The 25,324-nt window shown below is 49.1% G+C and overlaps 1 protein-coding gene across 1 annotated transcript; it reads right to left on the bottom strand.

Annotated features, from left to right (window-relative positions):
* Window positions 1-20: 20 nt before the first annotated feature.
* On the bottom strand, window positions 21-24,393 carry PTPRH (protein tyrosine phosphatase receptor type H). Its single transcript, XM_056864262.1, has 15 exons — window positions 24,330-24,393; window positions 22,039-22,293; window positions 20,216-20,488; window positions 18,341-18,619; window positions 16,999-17,262; window positions 15,700-15,778; window positions 13,157-13,204; window positions 11,407-11,497; window positions 10,745-10,835; window positions 8,801-8,877; window positions 6,324-6,458; window positions 5,303-5,425; window positions 4,791-4,951; window positions 2,020-2,155; window positions 21-158 (listed from the first exon to the last, which is right to left on the bottom strand). Exons 1-15 carry the CDS (start codon window positions 24,391-24,393, stop codon window positions 21-23), a joined length of 2,214 nt encoding a protein of 737 aa, XP_056720240.1.
* Window positions 24,394-25,324: the final 931 nt, after the last annotated feature.

Here is a 25,324-nt window from a genome sequence, read left to right as displayed (position 1 = left end):
TTCCAGCACGACCCAAACCCTCACACGCGGGACACCTCATAGTCTTGGAAAGCCAAGGTGTTTTCATACACAGAGGTACACTGCACCTTTTCACTGTCATCCGGTGGAGGGGGCTGGATGCTGTCCAGGAGACACTGATGGAGGAACACGTACTGCGTCTGTGGAGACAGAGACGGTATGGTGTGTGGCATCCAGTCACTAAAAGGAACTACAGCTGTAGTAGTAGTAGTAGTAGTAGTAGTAGAAGAAGAAGAAGAAGAAGAAGAAGAAGAAGAAGAAGAAGAAGAAGAGGAAGAGGAGGAGGAGGAGGAGGAGTTGGTTTTTATATGCTGACTTTCTCTACCACTTAAGGAAGAATCAAATCAGCTTATAATCGCCTTCCCCACAACAGACACCCCGTGAGGTAGGTGAGGCTGAGAGAGCTGTGACTAGCCCAAGGTCACCCAGCTGGCTTTGTGTGTAGGAGTGGGGAAACAAATCCAGTTCACCAGATTAGCCTCTGCTGCTCATGTGGAGAAGAGGGGAATCAAAGCCGGTTCTCCAGTTCAGAGTCCACTGCTCGAAACCACAGCTCTTAACCACTACACCACGCTGGCTCTCTTGAGTGGGAGGCAGGCAATGACATTTACACAGAGGCAGGCAATGGCAAACCACCTTGGTTCGTCTTTTGCCTTGAAAACCCTGCAGGGTCACCATAAGTCGGCTGTGACTTGACAGTACTTTCCACAACCAACCAGCAAGAGTGAAATCTCCCTGACAATGGACAAATTGTCATTTGGGTGCTTTGCCCAGGGCCAGAAGGTTGAAACAGAGGATGGGTGAAGTCCCAAAAGCTAGGCAGGTAGGTGATGTGAAAGACCCCTGCCTGAGACCCTGGAGAGCTGCTGCCAGTCTGAGTAGACAATACTGACTTTGATGGACCAAGGGCCTGATTCAGTATCAGGCAGCTTCATGTGTTCATGTGCGTCCCTTCAACTTTTATAGTCAAGAAACAATGGTGGCAGCGAGGGCTCATAAAAAAATTAGATGATGCAAGACTCAGGGTCGCTTCACCTGGTGACAGAAATGACATGTTTGAAACATGCCCCCCACCCCCAGCACACCCTGCAATGTTTGACTGGGAGACATTTGCCCAGGATTTACTTCCTGTTATGCTTTTGTTTCACATCTGTCCCTTCAAACGTTCAACAACATGGCTGAATCACAGAGTGGACGTGTTCCTCTTGTCAATAAATGAGTGAAACAGCCTTAGGGGGAAAGTTTCCATGCTGAATACTGACATTAATAGCAGGTACACAAGAGTCCCTGCTTTGCCCTTACTCGGAATGAGCTTAGTTGGCCCTCCAGGACACTGTCACTGTACCAGACCTGCTTAGCTTCATTTGTTTGATGTGGCAAGGTTGTTACTAGGGTTGCCAGTTCCAGGTTGGGAAATACCTGGAGATTTTGGGGGCGGAGCCTGAAGAAGGCGGGGTTTGGTGGAGGGGAGGGAATTCAATGTCATAGAGTCCAATGACCAAAGCGGCCATTTTCTCCAGGTGAACTGATCTCTATTGGCTGGAGATCAGTTGTAATAGCGGGAGATCTCCAGCTAGTACCTGGAGGCTGGCAACCCTAGTTGTTACATTCACAACAGCATCCCTGATTGGCTAGGATCACCATGTGAGCAGGGGGGAAACAACACAGTGGAGAGGGGAAGAGAACTAAAACGTGGTGTTGAAGCAACTACTGTAAGCTGCATTGAACATGTACACAATGTGGTACATTCTTGGAGGCATTTCAGAGAACATTTTGGGGTCTCGGAAGTGCTCCATCAATGATAAAAATGTTTGCTGTTAATTGTAAACTTCTATTGCTATTCCTTGAACAGGCTTGGAAGTCTTTTTAGCTGGGCTTCCCTTCAAGAGTCCCCTACAGTCTCTGCTGCATGAAACTCAACAGCTATAGCCAGTGCATCACAGTTCCCCCTGCAGGACTGGAGGATCTGCTCTATATGCAATTTTATTTATTAGTGCTCACCTCAGTCTGAATCATGAGTGGTCGGTTCATCCTCATCCTCTGAACAAATGAATAGACGCCAATCCGCCCCTCATTCTGGGCTTGGCTCAGCAAGGTGTCCAGGGCGATAAATGTTCCTGTTCGGCCCACACCAGCACTGGAAGGGTGGGAACGAAAGGGAGGGGGAAATCAGAAGCTCATAGTATCAACGGAGACTGTTCCTCCAGGAAAACCAGAATCAAATACGAAAAGGTAGTGGGATTGGAAGGCGGCTAAGGGGAGACATGATAGAGGTGTATAAAATTATGCATGGTTTGGAGAGAGTGGACAGGAAGAAGCTTTTCTCCCTCTCTCTTAATATCAGAATGCATGGTCATCTGCTGAGGCTGGAGGGTGAGAGATTCAAAACAGAGAAAAGGAGGTATTTCTTCACGCAACACATAGTTAAATTGTGGAACTCCCTGCCCCAGGATGTGGTGATGGCTGCCAACTTGGAAAGCTTTAAGAGGGGAGTGGATATGTTGATGGAGGAGAGGGCGATCCCTGGCTACTAGTTGAAATGGACACTAGTCATAATGCATACCTATTCTCTCCAGGATCAGAGGAGCATGCCTAATATATTAAGTGCTGTGGAACACAGGCAGGACAATGCTGCTGCAGCCATCTTGCTTGTGGGCTTTCTGGAGGCACCTGGTTGGCCACTGTGTGAACAGACTGCTGGACTTGATGGGCCTGGGTCTGATCCAGCATGGCTTTTCTTATGTTATGACAGGATGCAGTTTCTATGGGTTTGGGCTTAATTTCAGCACTGCTCTAAGTCGCTAGCCTCCACTCCTGTCTGAGAACTGGGGAGTTGGCTTCTCTCTTCTCCCATTTACCCCGTCCCCTTGGTCAGAAAAATCTGCACAACTTGGTGTGGGGTCTTCCTGCTCTCCTATACCAGGCCCTGCTTCCCATGCAGAAAGCCAGGGAGCAGGAGAACCCTTGGCACCAACTTCCACTGGCCATCGTCGACTCTATTATCCATTTTGAAAATTGATAGCCTGTTTTTCCACGCGATGGTTTTCCATTACAGCCACAAAAGATAATCCCAAACATCAATCAGACCATCAACGAGCAATGACCGGAAGAGTGTACAGCAGCCAAGAAATGCAATGAATCAAAAGGGACATCAATAACAGAATGTCTGTCTGGAGTCTTGGCTGCTGAACACGTTGCATGTCGGAAGACGGCCAATCCTACCCTTTAGGAGTCAGGCCAGAAAATTCCTGCTCTGTAGAGGCCACAAACCATTGGTTGGTTTTCTGTGATTTGTTTCAAGGAGGAGAGAGAGAGAGGGACCATGGCTCAGTGGTAGAACATCTGTTTGGCATGCAGAAGGTCCCAGGTTCAATCCCCGGGATCTCTAGTTAGACTAGGCAAAAGACCTCTGCAAAAGACCTCTGCCTGAGACCCTGGAGAGCCATGAAGAGGGGCCATGGCTTAGTGGTAGAGCATCTGTTTGGCATGCAGAAGGTCCCAGGTTCAATCCCCAGCATCCCCAGTTAAAGGGACTAGGCAAGGAGGTGATGTGAAAGACCTCTGCCTGAGACCCTGGAGAGCCGCTGCAGGTCTGAGTAGACAATACTGACTTTGATGGACTAAGGGTCTGATTCAGTAGAAGGCAGCTTCCTGTGTTCATGTGAGAAGGGAAGGGCCACAGGCCAGTGGTGGAACACTTGCTTTGCCTGTGGAAGATCCACAGTTCCATTTCTAGCCATTAAGGTAAGGGATCTCAGGTAACAGATATTTGGGGGATGGGGGTGGAAATTCTCTGCTTGATTATTCTGGAGAACCATTACCACTCAGCACAAACAATACTAACTCATGGAGACCAATGGCCAAGCTTGGTATAAGACACCTTCCTACGTCCATTGCTTTAGGAGAAGAGCCACAGTTTAGTGGTAGAACACTTGCTTTACAAGCAAGAGGTCTCAGGTTCAGTCCATGGCATCTCCAACTAAAGGGGTTCATGCAGCAGGTACTGGGAAAGGCCGGCATCTGCATGAGACTCTGGAGAGCTGCTGTCAGTCAGAGCAGGCAATACTGAGCTGGATGAACTGGGCACAAGGAAGCATTCATAGAATCATAGAGTTGGGACCACCAGGGTCATCTAGTCCAACCCCCTGCACAATGCAGGAATTTCACAGCTACCTCCCCCACACATCCCCAGTGACCCCCTACTCCATGCCCAGAAAATGGCCAAGATGCCCTCCCTCTCATGAACTGCCTAAGGTCATAGAATCAGCATTGCTGACAGATGGCCATCTAGCCTCTGCTTGAAAACCTCCAGGGAAGGAAAGCTTACCACCTCCCGAAGAAGCCTGTTCCACTGAGGAACCGCTCTATCTTAGAAAATTCTTCCTGATGTCTAGATGGAAACTCTTTTGATTTAATTTCAACCCATTGGTTCTGGTCCGACCTTCTGGGGCAACAGAAAACAACTTGGCACCCTCCTCTATATGTCAGCCCTTCAAGTACTTGAAGATGGTTATCATATCCCCTCTCAGTCTTCTCCTCTTCGGGCTAAACATACCCATCTCCTTCAACCTTTCCTCACAGGACTTGGTCATCCAGACCCCTCACCATCTTTGTTGAGGGGTCTGGAGACCAAGCATTATATATCTACATCAACACCCTGTTCCCAGACCATAAAGGAGAAGTGCCAGAACCTTGAATGCAGCCCAGAGGCAATACCAGTAACCAACAAAGTTAATTAGTCTCTAATACTCCCTCCTCACTGATTGGTTTACCTGCAGTGAACCAGAGCCGGACCACTCTCTGCGTGTTCTTCTATGTGGTTCCTCACAAGGTCTCGAAAATGAAGGATGGCACTCGTGACCGAGGGTACCCCATGGTCCGGCCACGACGTGTAGTGGTAATGGCGGGCGAAGCGGACCTCACATTCATTCCTCTGTCAGGAGACACAGATTCATAACCTTCCCTTTGACCTGATGAAGACACCTCTGGGGAAAGGGAGGCAAGCGCTGGCACGGAGCAGCTGGAGACAGGGCCAGCTTGACACACACACACCCATCACCACTACCTGTGGCTCAGTGGTAGAACCTCTGCTTTGCATGCAGAAGGTGCCAGGTTCAATCCCCGGCATCTCCAGTTGAAAGGACCAGGCAAGTAGGTGATGTGAAAGGCCTCTGCCTGAGACCCTGGAGAGCTGCTGCTGGTCTGAGCAGACAATACTGACTTCGATGGACCGAGGGTCTAATTCAGTAGAAGGCAGCTTCATGGGTTCATGTGTACCACTTACCCGCTTGATAGCGAAGTCCCGGACGGTCCAGTCCGGGAGGATGGTTTCTATGACAACCGAGACAGTAACGTCATTGTAGGTGCAGGGTGTGTAGTCCAGGGGCCAGTATCGTTCACATTTCACCTAGCCGAGGAGTAGGATAGTCAGGATGGGGGAGGGGAACAGCAGCAAGGTTTCTGGGATGGCGACCTTTGAGGGCGTGCGGCCAAGCTATCCTCGGGCTCGTGTTACGTTTGGGCTCCTCGGTTTACAGATCAAACCCAATATCTCATAAGAAAACATAAGAAAAGCCCTGCTGGATCAGACCAAGGCCCCTCAAGTCCAACAGTCTGTTCACACAGTGGTGAACCAGGGGGCTCTAGGAAGCCCACAATCTCTATCTTCTCTTCTTATTGCAAATTGGGAGCCCTTTTGATCTACAAATTATCTCTTTTGGAATGCATTCCCCAATGGAATGAAGCTAGGTGGTTACAATACCGTCCATTTCGTACCTTCCATCATTCAGCTATCTGGTGGAGCAGAGTCAAAGATACTGCCCTTTGCAAATATTTTCTGCAGTGCTAAAAAAAAAAACCCACTTTTTGGATGATTGCCCGTCATTTCTTGGGATGAAAAAGTTCACTGACATAAATTGCCCTCACTTGTCCTGATCAAGGGCAGTTGAGGACAGGGAGGATTTCACACAGCCAGATTTGATTGGCTGAGTGGCATTTGGGCACTATCCCTGATTGAGTACAATCACCCATGTGACTGTTCCAGAAAGGGCAAAGCCGAGAGAAACAACAACGGCAGTAAACGGTTAAAAAAAAAATCATGAGCATCCACACAGGAGAATATGCAAATGTGTGAATCTCTCAGGGGAAATGTCCATCCCACCAAAATCAATCCTTTTAACCTGGCACAGACCTTGCGCCTGCTGTTTTGAAAATGCAGTTTATGGAAGACCAGACCAATGTATAAGTGATCCCCCACTACCCAGCTATCCCATAATGCCATCACAGCCACAAGGGGCGATTCTCACCCGTCCATTTTCTACGCAGTTGGTCAGCATGACCAAGGTGGTGACTCGTTGCTCCCAGATCATGCGCCAGAAATCGTGAACGGTGCCAGGCAGCGGCCCCTGGGCTGCGATGTACTCCTTCTCCCCATGGTAGCCCTGAAATGGGTGGGGAGGAGGAGAACGAAAGCTTAGACTGAGTTAACGGGAAGAGACTTTGTCGCACAAAACGCTTGCCCCGAACAAGGGAACTCACTCACACCACACTTCAGCGAAGTGTACAAAGCAAAAGCCTTACATGGACTGGGACCGTCGTACCTGCGGGACCGCCTCTCCTGGTATTACCCCCCCCGCCCCCAGAGAGCTTTATGCTCTATGAATAACAATGTACCCATGGTCCCTGGCCCAAAGATTGTGTGGCTGTCCTTGACAAGGGCCAGGGCTTTTTCAGCCCTAGCTCCGGCCTGGTGGAACAGCCTTCGTAGTGATATCAAAGTCCTGCGGGACCTAAAAGATTTCCTCAGGGCCTGTACATAGGGTTGCCAGGTCCCTCTTTGCCACCAGCGGGAGATTTTGGGGGGCGGAGCCAGAAGGGGCGGGGTTTGGGGAGGGGAGGGGACTTCAATGCCATAGAGTCCAATTGCCAAAGCGGCCATTTTCTCCAGGTGAACGGATCTCTCTCGGCTGGAGATCAGTTGTAATAGCAGGAGATCTCCAGCTACTACCTGGAGGTTGGCAACCGTACCTGTAAAAGAGAACTGTTCCACAAGGCCGACAACTGAGAGCAGCCACAAGTTGTCCATCGTTGCTGGCCTCCCAATTTCCCCACCACTATTGTTATCTGTGGGAGTTTAATCTGCTCTTCCAATCACATAAAGGGTGCCATCATTTATCTAAATGCCATCTTGTTTTAGTTGTGTTTTTAATCTTGATATCTTGTGGTTTTAGAGGTTGTAACCTGCCCTGAGCCCTGTCTGACTGGGAGTGAGGGAAGGCTATAAATGTGAAAAATAAATCAGTAAAAATAAATAAAAGCAGGCTCTTTCCAAGTGCAACCTTCTCAGACATTACAATCATATGAACCGGGAAGCCTACCAATTGCACATCACAAGAGTGTGAGCTGCAGCGATCCTCCCAATGAGCATGGCCCCAGCATTGTGTGAATGACAATTGGGGAGAGGCCATGGCTCAGTGGTAAAGCGCCTGCTTTGCATGCAGAAGGTCCCAGGTTCAGTCCCTGGCATCTCCAGTTGAAAGGACCAGGTAGCAGGTGATGTGAAAGACTTTTGACAGAGGCCCAGGAGAGCTGCTGCCAGTCTGAGTAGACAATACTGACATTGACGGGCCAATGGTCTGAGTCAGCATAAGGCGGCTTCGTGTGTTCATGTGAACAGAGGCCATGTCCATATTTTCCATGCATGTACACCTTCGGGGTTGGATCCAGTACAAAATTTCCTCTTGCACTAGAGTGCTTGCACAAGCGGGAAACACAAGAAAAAGACTAATTGTATTAAATCAAACTTATTGCATGCCCAGTAGCGTTTCTACTTGTGAAAGACATTGAGCAACCAATTTCTGGGCACTATAATAGGGAGAGAAGCACCAGGAGAAGCTCTTCAAAATCTAGTCCATTCATGTTTCCGCTTGTGCATCATTGCTACATCATTGGTACACCTTGGTACACGTGAACTGACCAGTGGATTTTTCAGGGTTCATGTTCATGCATACCAGCGCTGTACATGCATGGCAAATACATGCACAATACCCATTCACACGGCAACCACGTGTATTGGGAAGACTGCAGGTAGTGTGCACAAGTTAGACATGATTGCAATTTCTGAAAAGGCTGTTGCTGCTCCATAATTGGAGGAGAAAAAATTTGGAGACACAGATGGAGTCTGGATCGCATTATATTTCGTGCTAAAATAAAACCCAAAGTCAATTTAAGTTACCACCAAGAAAATAAAATCTCAATTTGCATTATGCAAATCAAGCACATAAGTTGCAGTAATAAAGTAGAGAAATATGTCTGTTTTTACAACGGGGGCTGAGATATTCCGGGCTTGTGCAATGAGACTGGGGAAATTTTGGAAGAGGTGGCAAAAGAGAAACCCACAGCACAGACACTTGTCAAGGGCTTCCGAATAAAGCTAAGAACAAACCCAGAAGCGGTGGCTCAGTGGCTCAGTGGTAGAACATCTGCTTGGCATGCAGAAGGTCCCAGATTCTATCCCCGGCATCTCCAGTTAAAGGGACTAGGCCAGTACGTAATGTGAAAGACCTCTGCCTGAGACCCCGGAGAGCCGCTGCCGGCCTGAGTAGACAATACTGACTTTGATGGACCAAGGGTCTGATCCAGGATAAGGCAGCTTCATGTGTTCAAGCAGACACTTCACCACAGTGAGATCTGCAAAACGACAGCCGGCTCCCACTAAATCCCGGATCAGTAACTACCAGATTTGCATCAAGGAGGTCAGAAACCACGCTGGAATGGAACTCACAGGCATATAGCTAGCATTGATATAATCTGAGTTGGGGTCACTGGGGCTGAGAGTGAGTTTGACTCGAGAGCTGTCATCTGCGGAAGAGGAACAAAAGGGGTTAAAGGGGCACTTGGGAGCATAAGGAGGTCCAAAAAAGCTGGTAAAACTAAAATGCAAAGATCACAGTGAACATGGCCATAAGTAACCAAAAGCTAGTGGTGGGAATTGGCTGGAACCACAAGTATTTTTTTATGTCAGGCTTGGGTTCAGCAACTGGCATCTCTGATGAGAGATCCAGCCCTAACAGTTGTCAACCAAGGCCATTTATGCATGGAAGGTTCTGCCTTGGATTTGCCACTCTATAGATGCACATTTTCCCCATCTGAATTCTCAAAACTCTGCATGGGGGCTTATTTTTGAGTTTTAAGAATTTGGATGGGGAAAGTGTGCATCTAGAAAGCAGCAAATCCAAGGCAAAACCTCCCGTGCATAAATGGCCCAACATTCTTTCACTTTTTCCCATTGCTGGAAAAAGTTGTTTTAATTCCTGAAGAATGAGACTGCAGCAGTGGTAGGGAATGAGGGATTGACGGGCATGTCAGAGGAAAATCAGGAGGTGCTTCAGAAAATTGGGAGGGTGCTCAGCCCACCACTTCTCTACTGCTTCTTCAACCCCCCCCCCCCAACAATTCTATGCGCAGATACTTCTCAACAGTAAGATGCGCAGAACGGAGTCAGGCCCTCACCCAATCTAGGCAACCAGACAACAAACTGCACATAGCAGCAGAAGAAGAGAGGGCCTCTCTCCTCTATCTTGAGCCTTGGAACCTGCATTCAACCCGACGTTCCCAAACAACAGGGAGTTTTTGCTAATGGAACCTCCAGCAAGAGAATACTTCACATTTGTACAATCTGCAGGATTAACTCCGTTTACTGCCCAGCTAGTGGGCCGTGCAGAGAGTACGCAAGTGAAGTATTTTACTGTTGATGGAGAGTAGGTCTCTCCATCAACAGGGGTAGGTCTCTTTTTCTAGGTGCCAACTTCCAGTGTGGTGTAGTGGTTGAGAGCGGTGGTTTGGAGTGGTGGACTCTGATCTGGAGAACCGGGTTTGATTTCCCTCTCCTCGACATGGGTGGGGGAGGCTAATCTGGAGAGCTGGGTTGGTTTCCCCAGTCCTATGCACGAAGCCACCAGGGTGACCTTGGGCTAGTCACAGCTCTGTTAGAGCTCACTCAGCACCACCTACCTCACCGGGTGTCTGTTGTGGGGAGGGGAAGGGAAGGGGACTCTAAGCCGGTTTGAGTCTCCCTTAAGTGGTAGAGAAAGTTGGCATATAAAAACCAACTCTTCTTCTTCCTTTACCCCTATCATAGCCTGGCATCACCCAGCCAGGAAGTTAGGTGATTCTCAGGCACTAGTAACAGACCACTCTAGGGTTGCCAGCTCCAGAGTGGGAAATACCTGGAGATTTGGGGGGTGGGGGTGGAGTGGCTTCAATGAGATATAGTGCCATAGAGTCCACCTTCCAAAGCGGCCATTTTCTCCAGATGAATTGATCTTTATTACCAGGAGTTCAGTTGTAATAGCGGGAGATCTCCAGCCACCACCTGGAGGTTGGCAACCCTAGACCACTCCCACGTCCTCTTTGACTCTGCTAACTGAGGTGACCGGATCAAGAAGTTATACCTGAAGTAGGGTTGCCAGCTCTGAGCTGAAAAATACCTGGAGATGTTGGGGGTAGAGGCCTGAGGAAGGCAGGGTTTGGGGAGGGATTTCAATGGGGCACAATGCCATAGAGTCCACCTTCCAAAGCGGCCATTTTCTCCAGGTGAATTGATCTTTATTACCAGGAGATCAGTTGTAATAGCAGGAGATCTCCAGCCACCACCTGGAGGTTGGCGACCCTGAAGGGGGCTCTTCGATAACAACTTAAAGAATGACATGTGCAGAACATAACTTACATGGTAGGACATTGCTGTAACGGTTCTTATCTCGGTTTTCAGGAAGTTCTGCCATGCTGTAGGGCTGTCCTGTCCCCGTGTCCTGCAGCTGCTATTATGTAGGTGTGGCAGGGTGAGATACTGAGTTGGTAAAGCTGGACAGGCATTTAACTTCAGAGGGGAGGGACTTCAATACCATAGAGTCCAAACTGGCCATTTTCTCCAGGTGAACTGATCTCTATCGGATGGAGATCTATTGTAATAGCAGGAGATCCCCAGCCACCACCTGGAGGTTGGCAACCCTAGCAGCCAGCCACTCCCCCCTGATCTCAATATGAGCTGGCAACGTATGGCTCAGCCCAGCCCAGCCCAGTGACATTTATATCATATCCGACCCTCGTAACAAATAGGGTTGCCAGGTCCCTCTTCACCACCGGTAGGAGGTTTTTGGGGCGGAGCCTAAGGAGGGTGGGGTTTGCGGACGGGCTTCAATGCCATAGAGTCCAATTGCCAGAGCGGCCATTTTCTCCAGGGGAACTGATCTCTATCAGCTGCAGATCAGTTGTAACAGCGGGAGATCTCCAGCTAGTACCTGGAGGTTGGCAACCCTCATAACAAACGAGTCCGACACCCCTGGGCGAGCGCATCCCGTTTCCCTCCGCAGCCTTATCCCATCCTTATACCTGGTATTCCTTGGCAAAACCAAAGGCACTGTCGGAGAAGTGCTCACAGCAGTAACACGGGAAAGCCGACACCGACACCGAGGCAAGAACACTGGAGAGAAAGGAGGGGGAATGGAAAGGCTGTCTTTATACACCGAGGGATGCAGACCACAGAGAGACCCCCATGGCCCTAATTTCAAACGCCTGCTGGCAGGGAATTTCTGCCGCACCGACGGCAGTCTTGGCATCACCCGTGGGAGTCCCTGATAAGAGGAAGCCCTTAAAAATATTGCTGTTTATCTTCTGCAGGGCGTTTTGTACAAAATTCTGTGACACAACGAGGGTTCTCGAGTTGTTGGTTTCTAGCTCTTATGGTGGTCGACGCATTAAAAAAATAGTATCTGATAAAAGCTGCCGTGTTTCAGTATTTTGTGACGTGCTAAGAATATTGGGATAATTATGGTTTAATGGTCATTATTAGTCTACGACAGGCCGCTCATAATTGCTGTTGTCTTTTATCGCATATTGTTATTGTGTCATTATTGTTATAGTCTTGCTTTTTCTTTTTACTGGTGTAACCGATTTAATTGCAACTGCTGGCATGATACAACTTTTAATTTTTTTCCTTTTATGTTCCATTTGTACAAAATATTTTTTTAATAATAAAATAAATAAGCTGCAGTGTTTGGAGATGCAGAGTTTCTGTACTGATGCGCGAGGCAGGGCTGAGAGAAGGCCGGATCTGCCCCGGATAAACCCACAGATTAAAACGAAAAGGAGGCGGAAGAGTGCTCTCCTCTTCCTCCTCTGCAAGAAATCCTCCCTGGTCTGTTGCCTCCCTGGCCTCGTATGCAGCTTAGCAGACTGCATATGTTCACTCGCCCTCCCTGACACCCCCTCCCTGAGCTATCCAAGAGCCTCCTTCTCGGGGGGCCAGAAAATTCAGCCTCGCCGCCCTGGCAGCTGGGTCAAAGCTTCCTTTCCTTTCTCATCCAGTGATAACCCAGTTGCTCAGCAACCGGCCCCCCTACACCTCCAGCGTCGCGCTGTCCAGCTCCCGCTTCTGCAGCACACTACACACACACACCCATTCACAGATTGCACTGGCCTGCATCCCTTCCATCTAGGGATGCCCCCTCCCAAGACATTGCCTCCCCTCCAGCCCTCCAGGGCTCTCCAACCATGTTCTAACCGTACGTTCGCTTGCAGCTCACACTCGCCTTCTGTCCATTTTGCCGCATACAAATGGTGAATTCTGAACCCACAAAAACCCCTCAAACTGCTGGGCTGTCGGCAAACATGTGGACATTTAAATTTTGTGTCATTTTAGGCTGAGCAAGACCTGTGAGGTTTCTAGGGTTGCTAGGTCCCTCTTCACCAACAGCGAGAGGTTTTTGGGGTGGAGCCTGAGGAGGGCAGGGTTTGGGGAGGGACTTCAATGCCATAGAGTCCAATTGCCAAAGCGGCCATTTTATCCAGGGGAACTGATTTCTATCGGCTGGAGATCAGTTGTAACAGCAGGAGATCTCCAGCTAGTACCTGGAGTTGGCAACCCTAGAGGTTTCGCATGATGAAGAATTTGGGGCAGGGCTCTGCACTAATCCTAATCGAATAACCGTTCGCGGCCTTGCAGCTCATCTCTTCTTTACAGGGCACCCAACCGAATTTTGAGCACACTCCGCCGAGAGTTCACATAGCAATGTTTCACATTGAAATAAAAATAATGTTTCCTGACTCCAAACCGAAAGCTCGACAACTCCCGTGCTCTCACCAGGGTGGTCCCACATTCGCTTTTGGCTCCTCCGAGGTCTTCTCACTCCTGCGAACGAGACAGGGAAATTGAGGGATGCACTCGCTCCAAGCCAAGTGAGGCACTACAAAAGGGAAGTGAGCAGCCCCTTCAAGCTCCTTCTGGGCAGCCGTGCCAGACTGAAGGACCTCGGGCCGATCTGCCGCAAACCAACAGCGATTCCCAAAACAGGACTGTGCGAACGACATATCGCAGCCATCATCCGAGCAGCTCTGGCCTTTAAGGAAAAGATCAAGCCATTCCAGACCTCTCCTCTTACTTATTCCTCTCTCCTTCCCTTTAAATGAGCAGCTAAGTTTCTAGCACTCATGACTGCAAAAATTAGGCTGAAAACCACTCCCTGCCCCAGGATGTGGTGATGGCTGCTAACTTGGAAGGCTTTAAGAGGGGAGTGAACATGTTCATGGAGGAGAACGGCATTCATGGCCACTAGTCAAAATGGATACTAGTCATGATGCATACCTATTCTCTCCAGGATCAGAGGGGCATGCTGGATATATTAGGTGCTGTGGAACACAGGCTGGATAGTGCTGCTGCTGTTGTCTTGCTTGTGGGCTTCCTGGAGGCACCTGGTTGGCCACTGTGTGAACAGACTGCTGGACTTGATGGTCTGATCCAGCATGGCTTTTCTTATGTTCTTATGTTTCTAAACTTCACCCAGTCTTAATAAAGTTCAGGATGTGGTGATGGCTGCTAACTTGGAAGTTAGCAGGATGTGGTGATGGCTGTTAACCTGGAAGGCTTTAAGAGGGGAGTGAACATGTTCATGGGGGAGTGGGGTATTCATGGCCACTAGTCAAAATGGATACTAGTCATGATGCATACCTATTCTCTCCAGGATCAGAGGAGCAATCTGAATATACGAAGTGCTGTGGAATACAGGCAGGATGGTGCTGCTGCAGTCGTCGTGTTTGTTTGTGGGCTTCCTAGAGGCCCCTGGTTTGCCACTGTGTGAACAGACTGCTGGACTTGATGGGCCTTGGTCTGATCCAGCATGGCCTTTCTTATGTTCTTATATGTGACCATTGCCTGACAAACCCTTCAGCGGGCACATTTACACTGCAAGCGTAACTCAGTTTGAAAGTTTGTTTGTACCAGTTCAGTCACCAGGGCTTCTCCTAAAGGATCCTGGAAATTGTAGCTAGGTTCGATGCTGAGAATTAGCAATCTCTCCTCCTCCCCTTCCAAAGCATCTCATAGTCTTACTTCAGAGAGAATTGAAGAGTGAGCTGTGACTCATGAAAGCTCATACCCTACCAGAAAATATTTTTGTTAGTCTTTAAGGTGCTACTGGACTCTTGCCCTTTTTTACTTCAGAGAGAATGAATATCAGACACACAGGGTAGATATTCAGAAGCCAGAACGGGGCTGAAAAGAACTTCCTATGAATGGGAAGGGTCTCAGGTCCTTCATTCCCTCCCTAGCAGAAGGAGACTGCATGTTCTCTTCAGCATTTCACACGCAAATGTGTCCCTTTCTTTTCCTAGTCAGAACCATTTTACCCAAATGAAAAGAAGTGGGTGGGAAATATGCATATTCAAACTCATGCACGTTGATTTCGAAATATAATTACACTGTAAAAACTGAACAAAATTGCTAAATATAATAATACCTCATGGAAACGTACCAAAAGCAAACCACATGGACAAATAATCTGCATGAGTCTCCTATACCTGCCTTTAAATTGTCAAACATAAATTATGCTCAACCCAAAACAGTAAATAATATTTTTTTAAATGCCCAAAACAATTAGGACCCCTTGAATAGCATACCCATGAGCTTCTGCAGTGCTCTTCTGCAGGTGGGCAATGGAGGGGTCGTGGCTCAGTGGTAGAGCATCTGCTTGGCATGCAGAAGGTCCCAGATTCAATCCCCCGCATCTCCAGTTAAAGGGACCAAGCCAGTAGGTGATGTGAAAGACCCCTGCCTGAGACCCTGGAGAACCAGAAAGAGGGGCCATGGCTCAGTGGTAGAGCATCTGCTTGGCATGCAGAAGGTCCCAGGTTCAACCCCCGGCATCTCCAGTTAAAGGGACTAGGCCAGTAGGTGATGTGAAAGACCTCTGCCTGAGACCCTGGAGAGCCACTGCCAGTCTGAGTAGACAATACTGACTTTGATGAACCAAGGGTCTGATTCAGTATAAGGCAGCTCCATCTGTTCATGTGTTCACATTCAGAATAGTGTTGTTAACCTCCAGGAGGGGCCTGGAGTTCTCTCAGTATTACAACTGATATCCAGGCTACAAAGATCAGTTCCCCTGGAGGTTGGCAACCCTGGCGGGTCACAAGTAGACTAGTGGGGGAGAGCCAGGTGGACTGTCCTGCCCTTCCCCTTCCCCTCAGCAAATCCCAACGCACTTTGCATGATGCAGAAGCCAGCAGACAAACACCAACCGACTTGCTCTGCCTCACTTCCTCCTGTCTCAGGATTCATCGGCTAACCGCCCTGACACTCCCCGCTGGGGGCAGTCAACGCTGTGAAGGGGAAAAAGCTCGCTGGCTTACCATCTCCAAAAATAGAACAGCAGCAGGCTGAGGAGGGCCAGGACACTCAGCACGGCAAACAGGACGCCGATTATGACCCCTGGCAATACAAGACAAGAAAGCTGGAGATCCCCGACAAATGGGGCGAGCCCAAGACACTTGAAGCCCGCATCTCCCCTCCTCCAGCAAGTAGGGTTGCCAACCTCCAGGTACTGGTGGAAGAATAAACAGCACGAAGGCTCCAAATTTTATATTAGTGTAGTAATTAGCCGCACTACATTAAATGAATGGAAACATTTATTGAGCATTAAGGCATGCTCAAATTTAAACCGCAAAAATTAACCAACACGAAAATGATTAGCAAATTCAAATATCTAACCTTCAATTATCCGATTATAATAAGGTACAAATACAAAAGATAATGTCTCTAATTGCATGTACAATTTTTACCAAGACATAAATAATAACGCGTATGTCCATATGTGTCAATTTCCAAATCAATCAGGAAATTATAAAGCATAAGTCCATGCGTGTCAATTTCCACCGTGAATGTTGGAATCAAGTTCAATGGGAAAACTCAAAAATGCCCTGCATGAAACGTTAAGATCCGATCATGGGGATAGGACAACCAGGTACTTGCGGAGCAAAGCCGTGCAAGGGATATCAGCGGGCCCCACAGTGGATCGGATTCATGATAGAACAAAGGTGGCAAAGAGGAACCTGGCAACCCTACCAGCAAGCGGTCCCAAGACACACAAGGACACCCTCCCATACCACCTCGTGAGTCACAAAAGACACGTCGGCTTTGTCTCTGAAACGAAATAAATAACCCATATCATGGCAAGGGTCTTGCAGCCTGGGCGGGGCCTTCTTGGTATTTGGGTGGGAGACCACCAAGGAACAGGGTTGACAACCTCCAGGTACTAAGAAGAGATCTCCTGCTATTACAACTCATCTCCAGCCAATAAAGATCAGTTCACTTGGAGAAAATGGCCGCTTTGGCAATTGGACTCTAGGGCATTAAAGTCCCTCCCCTCCCCAAACCCCGCCCTCCTCAGTCTCCGCCACAAAAACCTCCAGGATCAGAGGAGCATGCCTAATATATTAGGTGCTGTGGAGCTCAGGCAGGATTGTGCTGCTGCAGTCGTCTTGTTTGTGGGCTTCCTGGAGGCACCTGGTTGGCCACTGTGTCAACAGGCTGCTGGACTTGATGGGCCTTGGTCTGATCCAGCATGGCTTTTCTTAAGTTCTTATGTTCCCACCAGTGGTGAAGAGGGACCTGGCAACCCTACCATCTCCACCGATCCCCAGGATGCTCACCCTTGCGGTCTGTGTCACATTTCACGGGGTCCGAAAGGGCCTGCATATCGTTCCAGAGAGTCTCAACCCGAATCCAGTAGCTCCTGGCAGGCTGCAGATCGCCCACTTCCACTGGAACTCCACAGTTTGGCCACGGCCCGAGCTTCCGGTCTGAGACTATGACCAGGAATTTACTGACCCCACCCGAGACGCACGCCCATGACACCTTCAGGCTGTAGCCCCCTTCCACCTGGAGGCACCGGATGGTGCCCACGGGCTCCGGCTCTGGAGGAGAGAGAAAGCAAAGGCAAGGGAGGTGGCGGTGGGGGGAGTCTGGGGAGCCTCCTTGTTGAATTCAGGACATTTGCATCTCAGCCTTCTTCCAAGAAGAGCCCCAAGTGATGTCAAGGAGGCCTCCGACTCTAGAACCATGGTGTAGTGGTTAAGAGCGTGGTTTGGAGTGGTGGACTCCGATCTGGAGAACCGGGTTTGATTCCCCGCTCCTCCACGTGAGCAGCGGAGGTTAATCTGGCGAACTGGATTTGTTTCCCCACTCCTACACATAAGGCCAGCTGGGTGACCTTGGGCTAGTCTCAGCTCTCTTCGAGCTCTCTCAGCCCCACCTACCTCACACGGTGTCTGTTGCAGGGAGGAGAAGGGAAGGTGATTGTAAGCCGATTTGATTCTCCCTTAAGCGGCAGAAAAAGTCAGCATATAAAAACCAACTCTTCAGCCATTCTTGCAAGGTAATTAGCAGCGCGTTCCAGGCTGAATTGCCCCGCATTTTTTTTTTTTTATTTTGCATGCTGAACCGTCATTCCGGAAAGGACTGCAAAGCTGGTGCATACCTGCTTCGCATTACTAAAGAGCCTATTTAACACGACCTTTGATGTTTGCCGCGAAGAATCCCCCTCAAGGAACTATGCAAAACAACAGAGGCGCATTAACTATGCTCATGCATAGTTATGCAAACAGGAACAAAGGAGCAGGCGAGTGGGGGGTGGAATTTCTCCTTTTGAGTCAGGACCGTGAATAGGCATTTTTTAAAGTCGCATTTTAAATAAGAGCTTTGAGCGAGCATCAAAATTGACCATGCAAAAATGGCATTCTTCTTCCTCTCTATCCCCACTGAACTCCCTCAGAAACCCAAACTCCACTTTCCCCAGGCAGTGCCCCCAAATCTCTAGAAATATCCCAAGCCAGAGTCGGCAACCCTATTCTCAAGCCTCATGCTGTACGGAACTACCAGCGTGTGGTACAACATGGCTCCTCATTAGATCTTCCTTTCCTTCTGATACGGGCTTCGCCCACCCCCTTCTCTCCTTCCCTTTCCTCCCACCTCCCGTGCCCCGAGGATAAATACCTGTGACTCCTCCTCGAACAATGTAGGTGCTGAGCAAACTCAGGTTTCTTCCTTCGGCCACAGTGAACAAGGTGAAGTTGTACTTGGTGCCTGGACTAAGAGTGTTTAACACAGACGTCGAAGTCTCATTAGAAAACGAGTGATTTTGGAGGCTCTCGGTGGGCCCCTTCCGCACTTCGAGTTTAAAGCCACTGAACGCAGGGGCTGGGTGTTCCCAAGACAAGTTGACCGCAGACTGGTTGATGGTGTTGACTGTGAAGGAAGTAGGGGGCAGCGGGCCTGAAAGAAAGATGCAAGAAGTTAGAGCAGGGGTGGGGAACCTTTTTTCCGCCAAGGGCCATTTGGATATTTATAACATTATTCGCAGGCCATACAAAATCATCAACTTAAAAATTAGCCGGCCAATACGTTTCTCCATAGCCTGGGTGGGAAAGGGTTAACACAGTTTCTTGGGCAGTCCTAGCAGCTCCATAGCTCACGACTCTTCTGCAAGGGGGAAAAAAAGGTTCCTTTTCTTAGCAAAATAAACACACATCTGCCTTGAATAGAGGCTATTCCTGTCTGTCGGAGGGTGTGGATCACCAGTCTTAGATCCTTATGAGCTAGAGATCTGCCAGGACCCACAAAGGGCCAGACCAAATGATTTCACGGGCCTTAAACGGCCCCCGGGCCTGATGTTCCCCACCCCTGAGTTAGAGCTAAGGAGCAAAGGAAACCGGAGGAGGGGCTGTGGCTCAGGGGCAATGTGCTTGTGTTGTGAGCAGAAGGTCCTTGATTTAATCATGACCTGGATGGCCCAGGCTAGCCTGATCTCATCAGATCTCAGAAGCTAACCAGGGTCGGCCCTGGTTAGTATTTGGATGGGAGACCACCGAGGAAGTCCAGGCTTGCTGTGCAGAGGAAGGCACTGGCAAACCACCTCTGTTAGTCTCTTGCCATGAAAACCCCAAAAGGGGTCGCCATAAGTTGGCTGCGACTTGAAGGCACTTTACACACACAGTGCTAGGATGCAGCATCAGGGGAACAAACGGGCCTCTATGCGCCCTTTGTTGGCCCTCCAGGACAACTGGTTGGCCACAGTGTGAAATAGCATGCTGGACTTGATGGAACACTGGTAAGGTTGCCAACCTCCAGGTAGTAGCTGGAGGATCTCCTGCTATTACAATTGATCTCCAGCTGACAGAGATCAGTTCACCTGGAGAAAATGGCCGCTTTGGCAATTGGACTCTATGGCATTGAAGTCCCTCCCCTCCCCAAACCACGCCCTCCTCAGGCTCCGCCCCAAAAACTTCCTGCCGGTGGCGAAGAGGGACCTGGCAACCCTCAACAGTGGTCTGATCCAACAGGGCTCTTCTTATGCTCTTACACTCTTAAGGGATTGGGCCATGCAGGATCTGATTAGTTTGGAGACAAATGTCTCAAGCAAGTCCTTCTAAATAATGGATATGCTCAGATTTAGAGGAGAAGGAACATTAATTTGTCAAGTTTCTGCTTAACATTATTGCTCACCCTGGGATGTATTTCGATACCAGGCGACCGACAGTCTCCAAATGCTTGCTGTTTTAACCACCGAATGTGGGCAGAGGGACGGTCGTCTGCAGCTTCCAAGCCACATTGCTAAGCCCAGCTTGAACAACTTTCAAGCGCATTGTTACCATCCTGTCATTTTGCTGGATTGCTGAACAGCTTCAGAAGGGCTGCTACATAGGCTTCACTGCACGGTTGGAAGACTTCCCACATAGTTACAGGCACTACTCGATACCCTGTTAGCGTACGACCCATAGTAGTCTGAATCCATCAGTTTCACAAATTAAATACCCCCATAGTCCAGGCCCCAACCCTGTCCCCCACAAAAAAAAACCCACTGGTACTTACTTGTTAGGGTCCAGTTTTTTTCTGCTGCACTCTCAGCATTGTTTATGACAGAGACCAACTCTACAATGTAGACCCTCCCTGGTTGGAGTCCTCTGATGGTATAATTGGAGTCTCTGGTGCTTTCGTTCATCCCCAGATCCTTGGTGTTCTCTCTGACCCAAGATACCCTATACGAATAGGCTGATACATTGAGGTCCCTGGGAGGATCCCACTGAACGGTTAGACTGTGGGTGCTGTAATTTGTCACAATTATATTCCTGGGCTTGTTTGGAACTGGGGAAAAGAAGAGCAGATCCATTTAACAGACAGCAGACACCTCTGGCTGGCAATGCAGAAATCAGAATCTGAGCGCTTTTAGCGCGCCAAACGAGACGTGACCTGCTAGGCAGTATATGGCTGAGATCTCCCATGACTTTTCAGAAGCACAGCTGCAGAGGTTAAAGGGTGTTTCAGGTTGGGGCCACGTGGATGGATGGATAGATGGGAAGTTAACTGTTGCCACTCTCCATCACAGCCCCCTCCAGTCTGTCTCTGCCCTATGGAAGAGGACCATATAGGTTCCATACACTATATGAATTGCCTTACACCGAGTCCGGCTGCTGGCTCACCTAGGGCAGTACTGCCTGTTAAACCGGCAGCGGCTTCTTAGGGTCCATGAAGAAAATGATCCTTCCCAGCCTGAGATCCTTTTTAACCAAGCTGGGGACTGAATTGGGACTCGCAAAGTAGGTTTTAGCTGAGGCTGGGGTTGCCAACCTCCAGGTACTAGCTGGAGACCTCCTGCTATTTCAACTGATCTCCGGCCGATATAGACCAATTCCCCTGGAGAAAATGACCTCTTTGGCAATTGGACTCTATGGCATTGAAGGCCCTCCCCAAACCCCGCCCTCCTTAGGCTTCACCCCCAAAACCTCCCGCCAGTGGCGAAGAGGGACCTGGCAACCCTAGCCACGGCCCCTCCTGCTATACAAGTATACAGCATTTTCCTCACAGGGCAAGTAGCAGCTGGCTTAAGCGGGGAGAGAATGAGCATGGGATAAAAAACGGCATGGCGCCAACGGGCTATGCCCCTCTTCCCTCAGCACCATGGGGCCAATCTGAATGACCCTGCAGGGGCACCTTGCCTTGAGCAAACTAACAAAGGCCTGTTGTAGTGGTTAAGAGCGGTGGACTCTAATCTGGATAACTGGGTTCGATTCCCCACTCCTCCACATGAAGCCAGCTGGGTGACCCTGGGCCAGGCACAGTTCCCTCTGAACTCTCTCAGCTTCACCTACCTCACAAGGTGTCTGTTGTGGGAAGAGGAAGGGAAGGCGATTGTAAGCCAGTCTGAGACTCCTTAACGGTAGAGAAAATTGGAGTATAAAAACCAACTCTTCTTCTTCTTCCATGCATGGCTTGTTTCTGGGGTGATCCCCCTCCCCCTTACTTCTTTGGGGCTTCGTTTTCATTAGGTACGTCTTTTCTGACCTTTAGAAGTCACTTCGTTCTCTCCCCGCATTTTCTGGATGCTGTTTCTGGCGGCATCCAGAAAACGTAGGGGAAATGCAGGGAGAGAGCGAAGAGACTTCTAAAGGTCGGAAAAGACCTGAGACTCAACCCTGCAGTTTCCAATGCCTGGAATTTAGGCCGTGTCTGCTCCAGGTGACTTCTTTCTGGGATGAGCTCCGGGAAGCCAGGTTTCCCTCTTAAAGTAGACACATTCCCATGTGGCTCTTACAGCATGGACACATCAAGCCACCAGGCCAAGCAGGTTTGCAAGCGAGTAGATACGTAAGAGGGTAACCTCCCCTCCTCCTCTCCAAGCCCTACCATCACCTTACGTGTGACGACATCCGGAAGGACAGCCCCGATGCTGCTGACATTGTTTCCCGTGAGAGCATAGACAGTGACCGTGTACAGAACTCCCGCCACCAGATCGCGTGCCGTGTATGAATTCTGGGCGGCCAAAGAGCAGTTGGATTGCAAGATATCATTTGACAGGCAGATGTTATATCGGTAGGCAGTCGGCATCCATCCGATTGTCAGGGAATCCACTGTCCGGTTTTGCACCGTGACATTACAGACTGGAGAGGGCCCTGGAACAAAAGAAAACCACGACTCGCAGCGTATTTTTTCATGCAAACAAGCAACTGTCGACTCGGGTATAAGCTGCTCCCTTCCCGTTCATTGTGCGCCTTCTAGGTAAAGGTAAAGGTAGTCCCCTGTGCAAGCACCAGGTCATTCCTGACCCTTGGGATGATGTCACATCCCAATGTTTACTAGGCAGGCTTTGTTTATGGGGTGGTTTGCCAGTGCCTTCCCCAGTCGTCTCCCCTTTACCCCCAGCAAGCTGGGTCCTCATTTTACCGACCTTGGAAGGATGGAAGGCTGAGTCAACCTTGAGCCGGCTACCTGAAACCAACTTCCGTTGGGATCGAACTCAGGTCGTGAGCAGAGCTAGGACTGCAGCTTACCACTCTGCGCCACAGGACTCTTTATTTCCACGTTAGACTAATGCATTTCATTCTATGGTGGACTGCCTTTGAAGATTGTCTGGAAACCTCAAGTGGTCCAAAACGCTATGGCTCAGCTGTTGTCGGTTATGAGCAGGAATAAGTGAGGATGGTGTATATTTTCTCCATGAACTACAGCTTCTCACTAACAACAACACCTCCCCAACAGAGAGACACAGATTCAGGAACCAGACCCCGCAACAAACCTAGATGCCAACTTGGCCCTTATATACACTCACGCAACTCATCACAGGATCTAACAACATCAGTTATATCGTCTTGGCCTCATTCCATGACTTCTTGACCATAAAATATATACATTCATGTGTCAATAATGCCCTCCTGCTCTCTAAATTGTACAAACAGGTCAGACTTTATGGCAAAAAAGGGGGAGGGGCATACATTTGTATTCAGAAACCCTTCTTTTCACCTGGTGCCAAATCTTTTAGATTTTCAGCATCAGGTTTAGACATGCCTTTTACCCCCTGACATTTGGATGATAAGTTGTTCCCTCTTTGCTTTTAAAAAGGTACTTTAATTATTTTATGACATGTTTTTCCTGATCTTTATACTACTCGCTTGTATAAGTTAGAACAGTTCATGCTCTTGTTTTTAGGATTTCTGGACATCCACTCTTATCATACAATTTAGTATCAGAGGAGCATGCCGAATATATTAGGTGCTGTGGAACATAGGCAGGATGGTGCTGCTGCAGTTGTCTTGTTTGTGGGCTTCCTAGAGGCCCCTGGTTGGCCACTGTGTGAACAGACTGCTGGACTTGATGGGCCTTGGTCTGATCCAGCAGGGCCTTTCTTATGTTCTTATGCCGCCTTTATATTGGAACTCTGGGGTCTTTGTTGACAATAAGTCCTTAGGATCTTGCTAAATGTTTAATGGCGTGTTTATTTTACTGGCTTATATGCTCTGCATTTCTTATCAGTTGCTTGTAAAACACTTCAATGGTCAGGATGGCTAACAGCACAGCATATAAAAATATGTAAAACAAGTAAATAATAGGTTTGGGGAGGGACTGTGTGGCTCAGTGGTAGAGTATCTGCTTGGCATGCAGAAGGTGCCAGGTTCAATCCCCAGCGTCTCCAATTAAAAGGACTAGGTGAGTAGGTGATGTGAAAGACCCCTGCCTGAGACCCTGGAGAGCCGCTGCTGGTCTGAGTAGACAATACTGACTTTGATGGACCAAGAGTCTGATTCAGTATAAGGCAGCTTCGTGTGTTCAAGTTTGAGCTTAGCGTCAGCAAGGCTTGTTGGGCTTAGGAAGTCATCCCTCGCAGTCCTCTAAAACGGGAAAGATTAATCTAAACAGAGCCGCTCTTTGGGGTAACTGATCCTCCGTAACTGATCTTCCCCCGGAGGGACCTGGAATAAGCTTCCAACAATCTCCAGCATCTCTTGGAACAAAGAAACACATCAGTGTTCAATGTGGGGAACAAACACTTCACACCAGTGTGCGTGCACAAGCAGGCTAGTCAGGGGGGAAATTAACAAGTTTCCCTCCTGGAAGAGGAAGAAAGACCCCTGTTTCCAGTTTTTTGAAGTCCCCCCCTCTCAAAAGAGGGGGCACACATCTTGCAGCCCCCAGAAGTTCTAGTAAGACTCACGGGTCGTAACGTCGACGGAGGATACACTCTGGTCACACCTTCCAGGCTCTGTGAACCGGCACATCACGATAGTGTAGTCCTGCTCAGGCTTCAGACGGGAGAAACGCGCCGTGCAGTTCGAGCTATTGGCAGGGTTCACTTCACAGGTGGAGGAGGGGCAAGATGGACTTTCCCAAAATAGAGTTATGGAGCTGTTGGTTTGCTCTATGGCTTCAAGACGATTCACAGGGGTTGGGCCTATGCAGAAAAAGAATCCGAGTCAGAAACTGGAGCACTCTACTCTAATTGCCCCTCCACGGAAGGAAAACCATGCCCCAATCCACCAGATCCAGCAGTTGGCCTGATAATTGCAGGGATTAAATTTTTAAAGTTGTGCCCTGCCTGAAACTTCTATCATACTATTTGAAAAGGGTTGGGGGGGGGGATCCCACTTTCTTCCTACAAAGCTCAGGGAAACCTACTATATTAGGTGCTGTGAAACACAGGCAGGGTGGTGGTGCTGCAGTCATCTTATTTGTGGGCTTCCTAGAGGCCCCTGGTTGGCCACTGTGTGAACAGACTGCTGGACTTGATGGGCCTTGGTCTGATCCAGCAAGGCTTTTCTTATGTTCCTGTGTAAGACTTTGAACAGGCTCCTGCTAATATGTCTTTGATGATAGTTTGGTGTGCGGATATTAGCAGGTGAATCATGCCATGAAACGCTCGCCCTGCTGATTTGTGCAGCTCAAGTTGCTACTACAATAGGGTTGCTAGCTCCGGGTTGGGAAACACCTGGAGGTTTTTGGGGCGGAGCCTGAGGAGGGCAGGGTTTGGAGAGCGGAGGGACTTCAATGCCATAGAGTCCAATTGCCAAAGCAGTCATTTTCTCCAGGGGGACCGATCTCTATCGGCTGGAGATCAGTTGTAATAGCAGGAGATCTCCAGCTAGTGCCTAGAGGTTGGCAACCCTACTCTGGGCCCAATTTATAAGGCCCTCCAAGACTGTAGCTGGTGGG

This window comes from Euleptes europaea, chromosome 18 (genome assembly GCF_029931775.1).
Source record: "Euleptes europaea isolate rEulEur1 chromosome 18, rEulEur1.hap1, whole genome shotgun sequence".
Taxonomy (NCBI): Eukaryota; Metazoa; Chordata; class Lepidosauria; order Squamata; family Sphaerodactylidae; genus Euleptes; species Euleptes europaea.
Note: the sequence above shows the minus strand (reverse complement) of the source record. Positions and strands in the feature narration are given on the sequence as shown.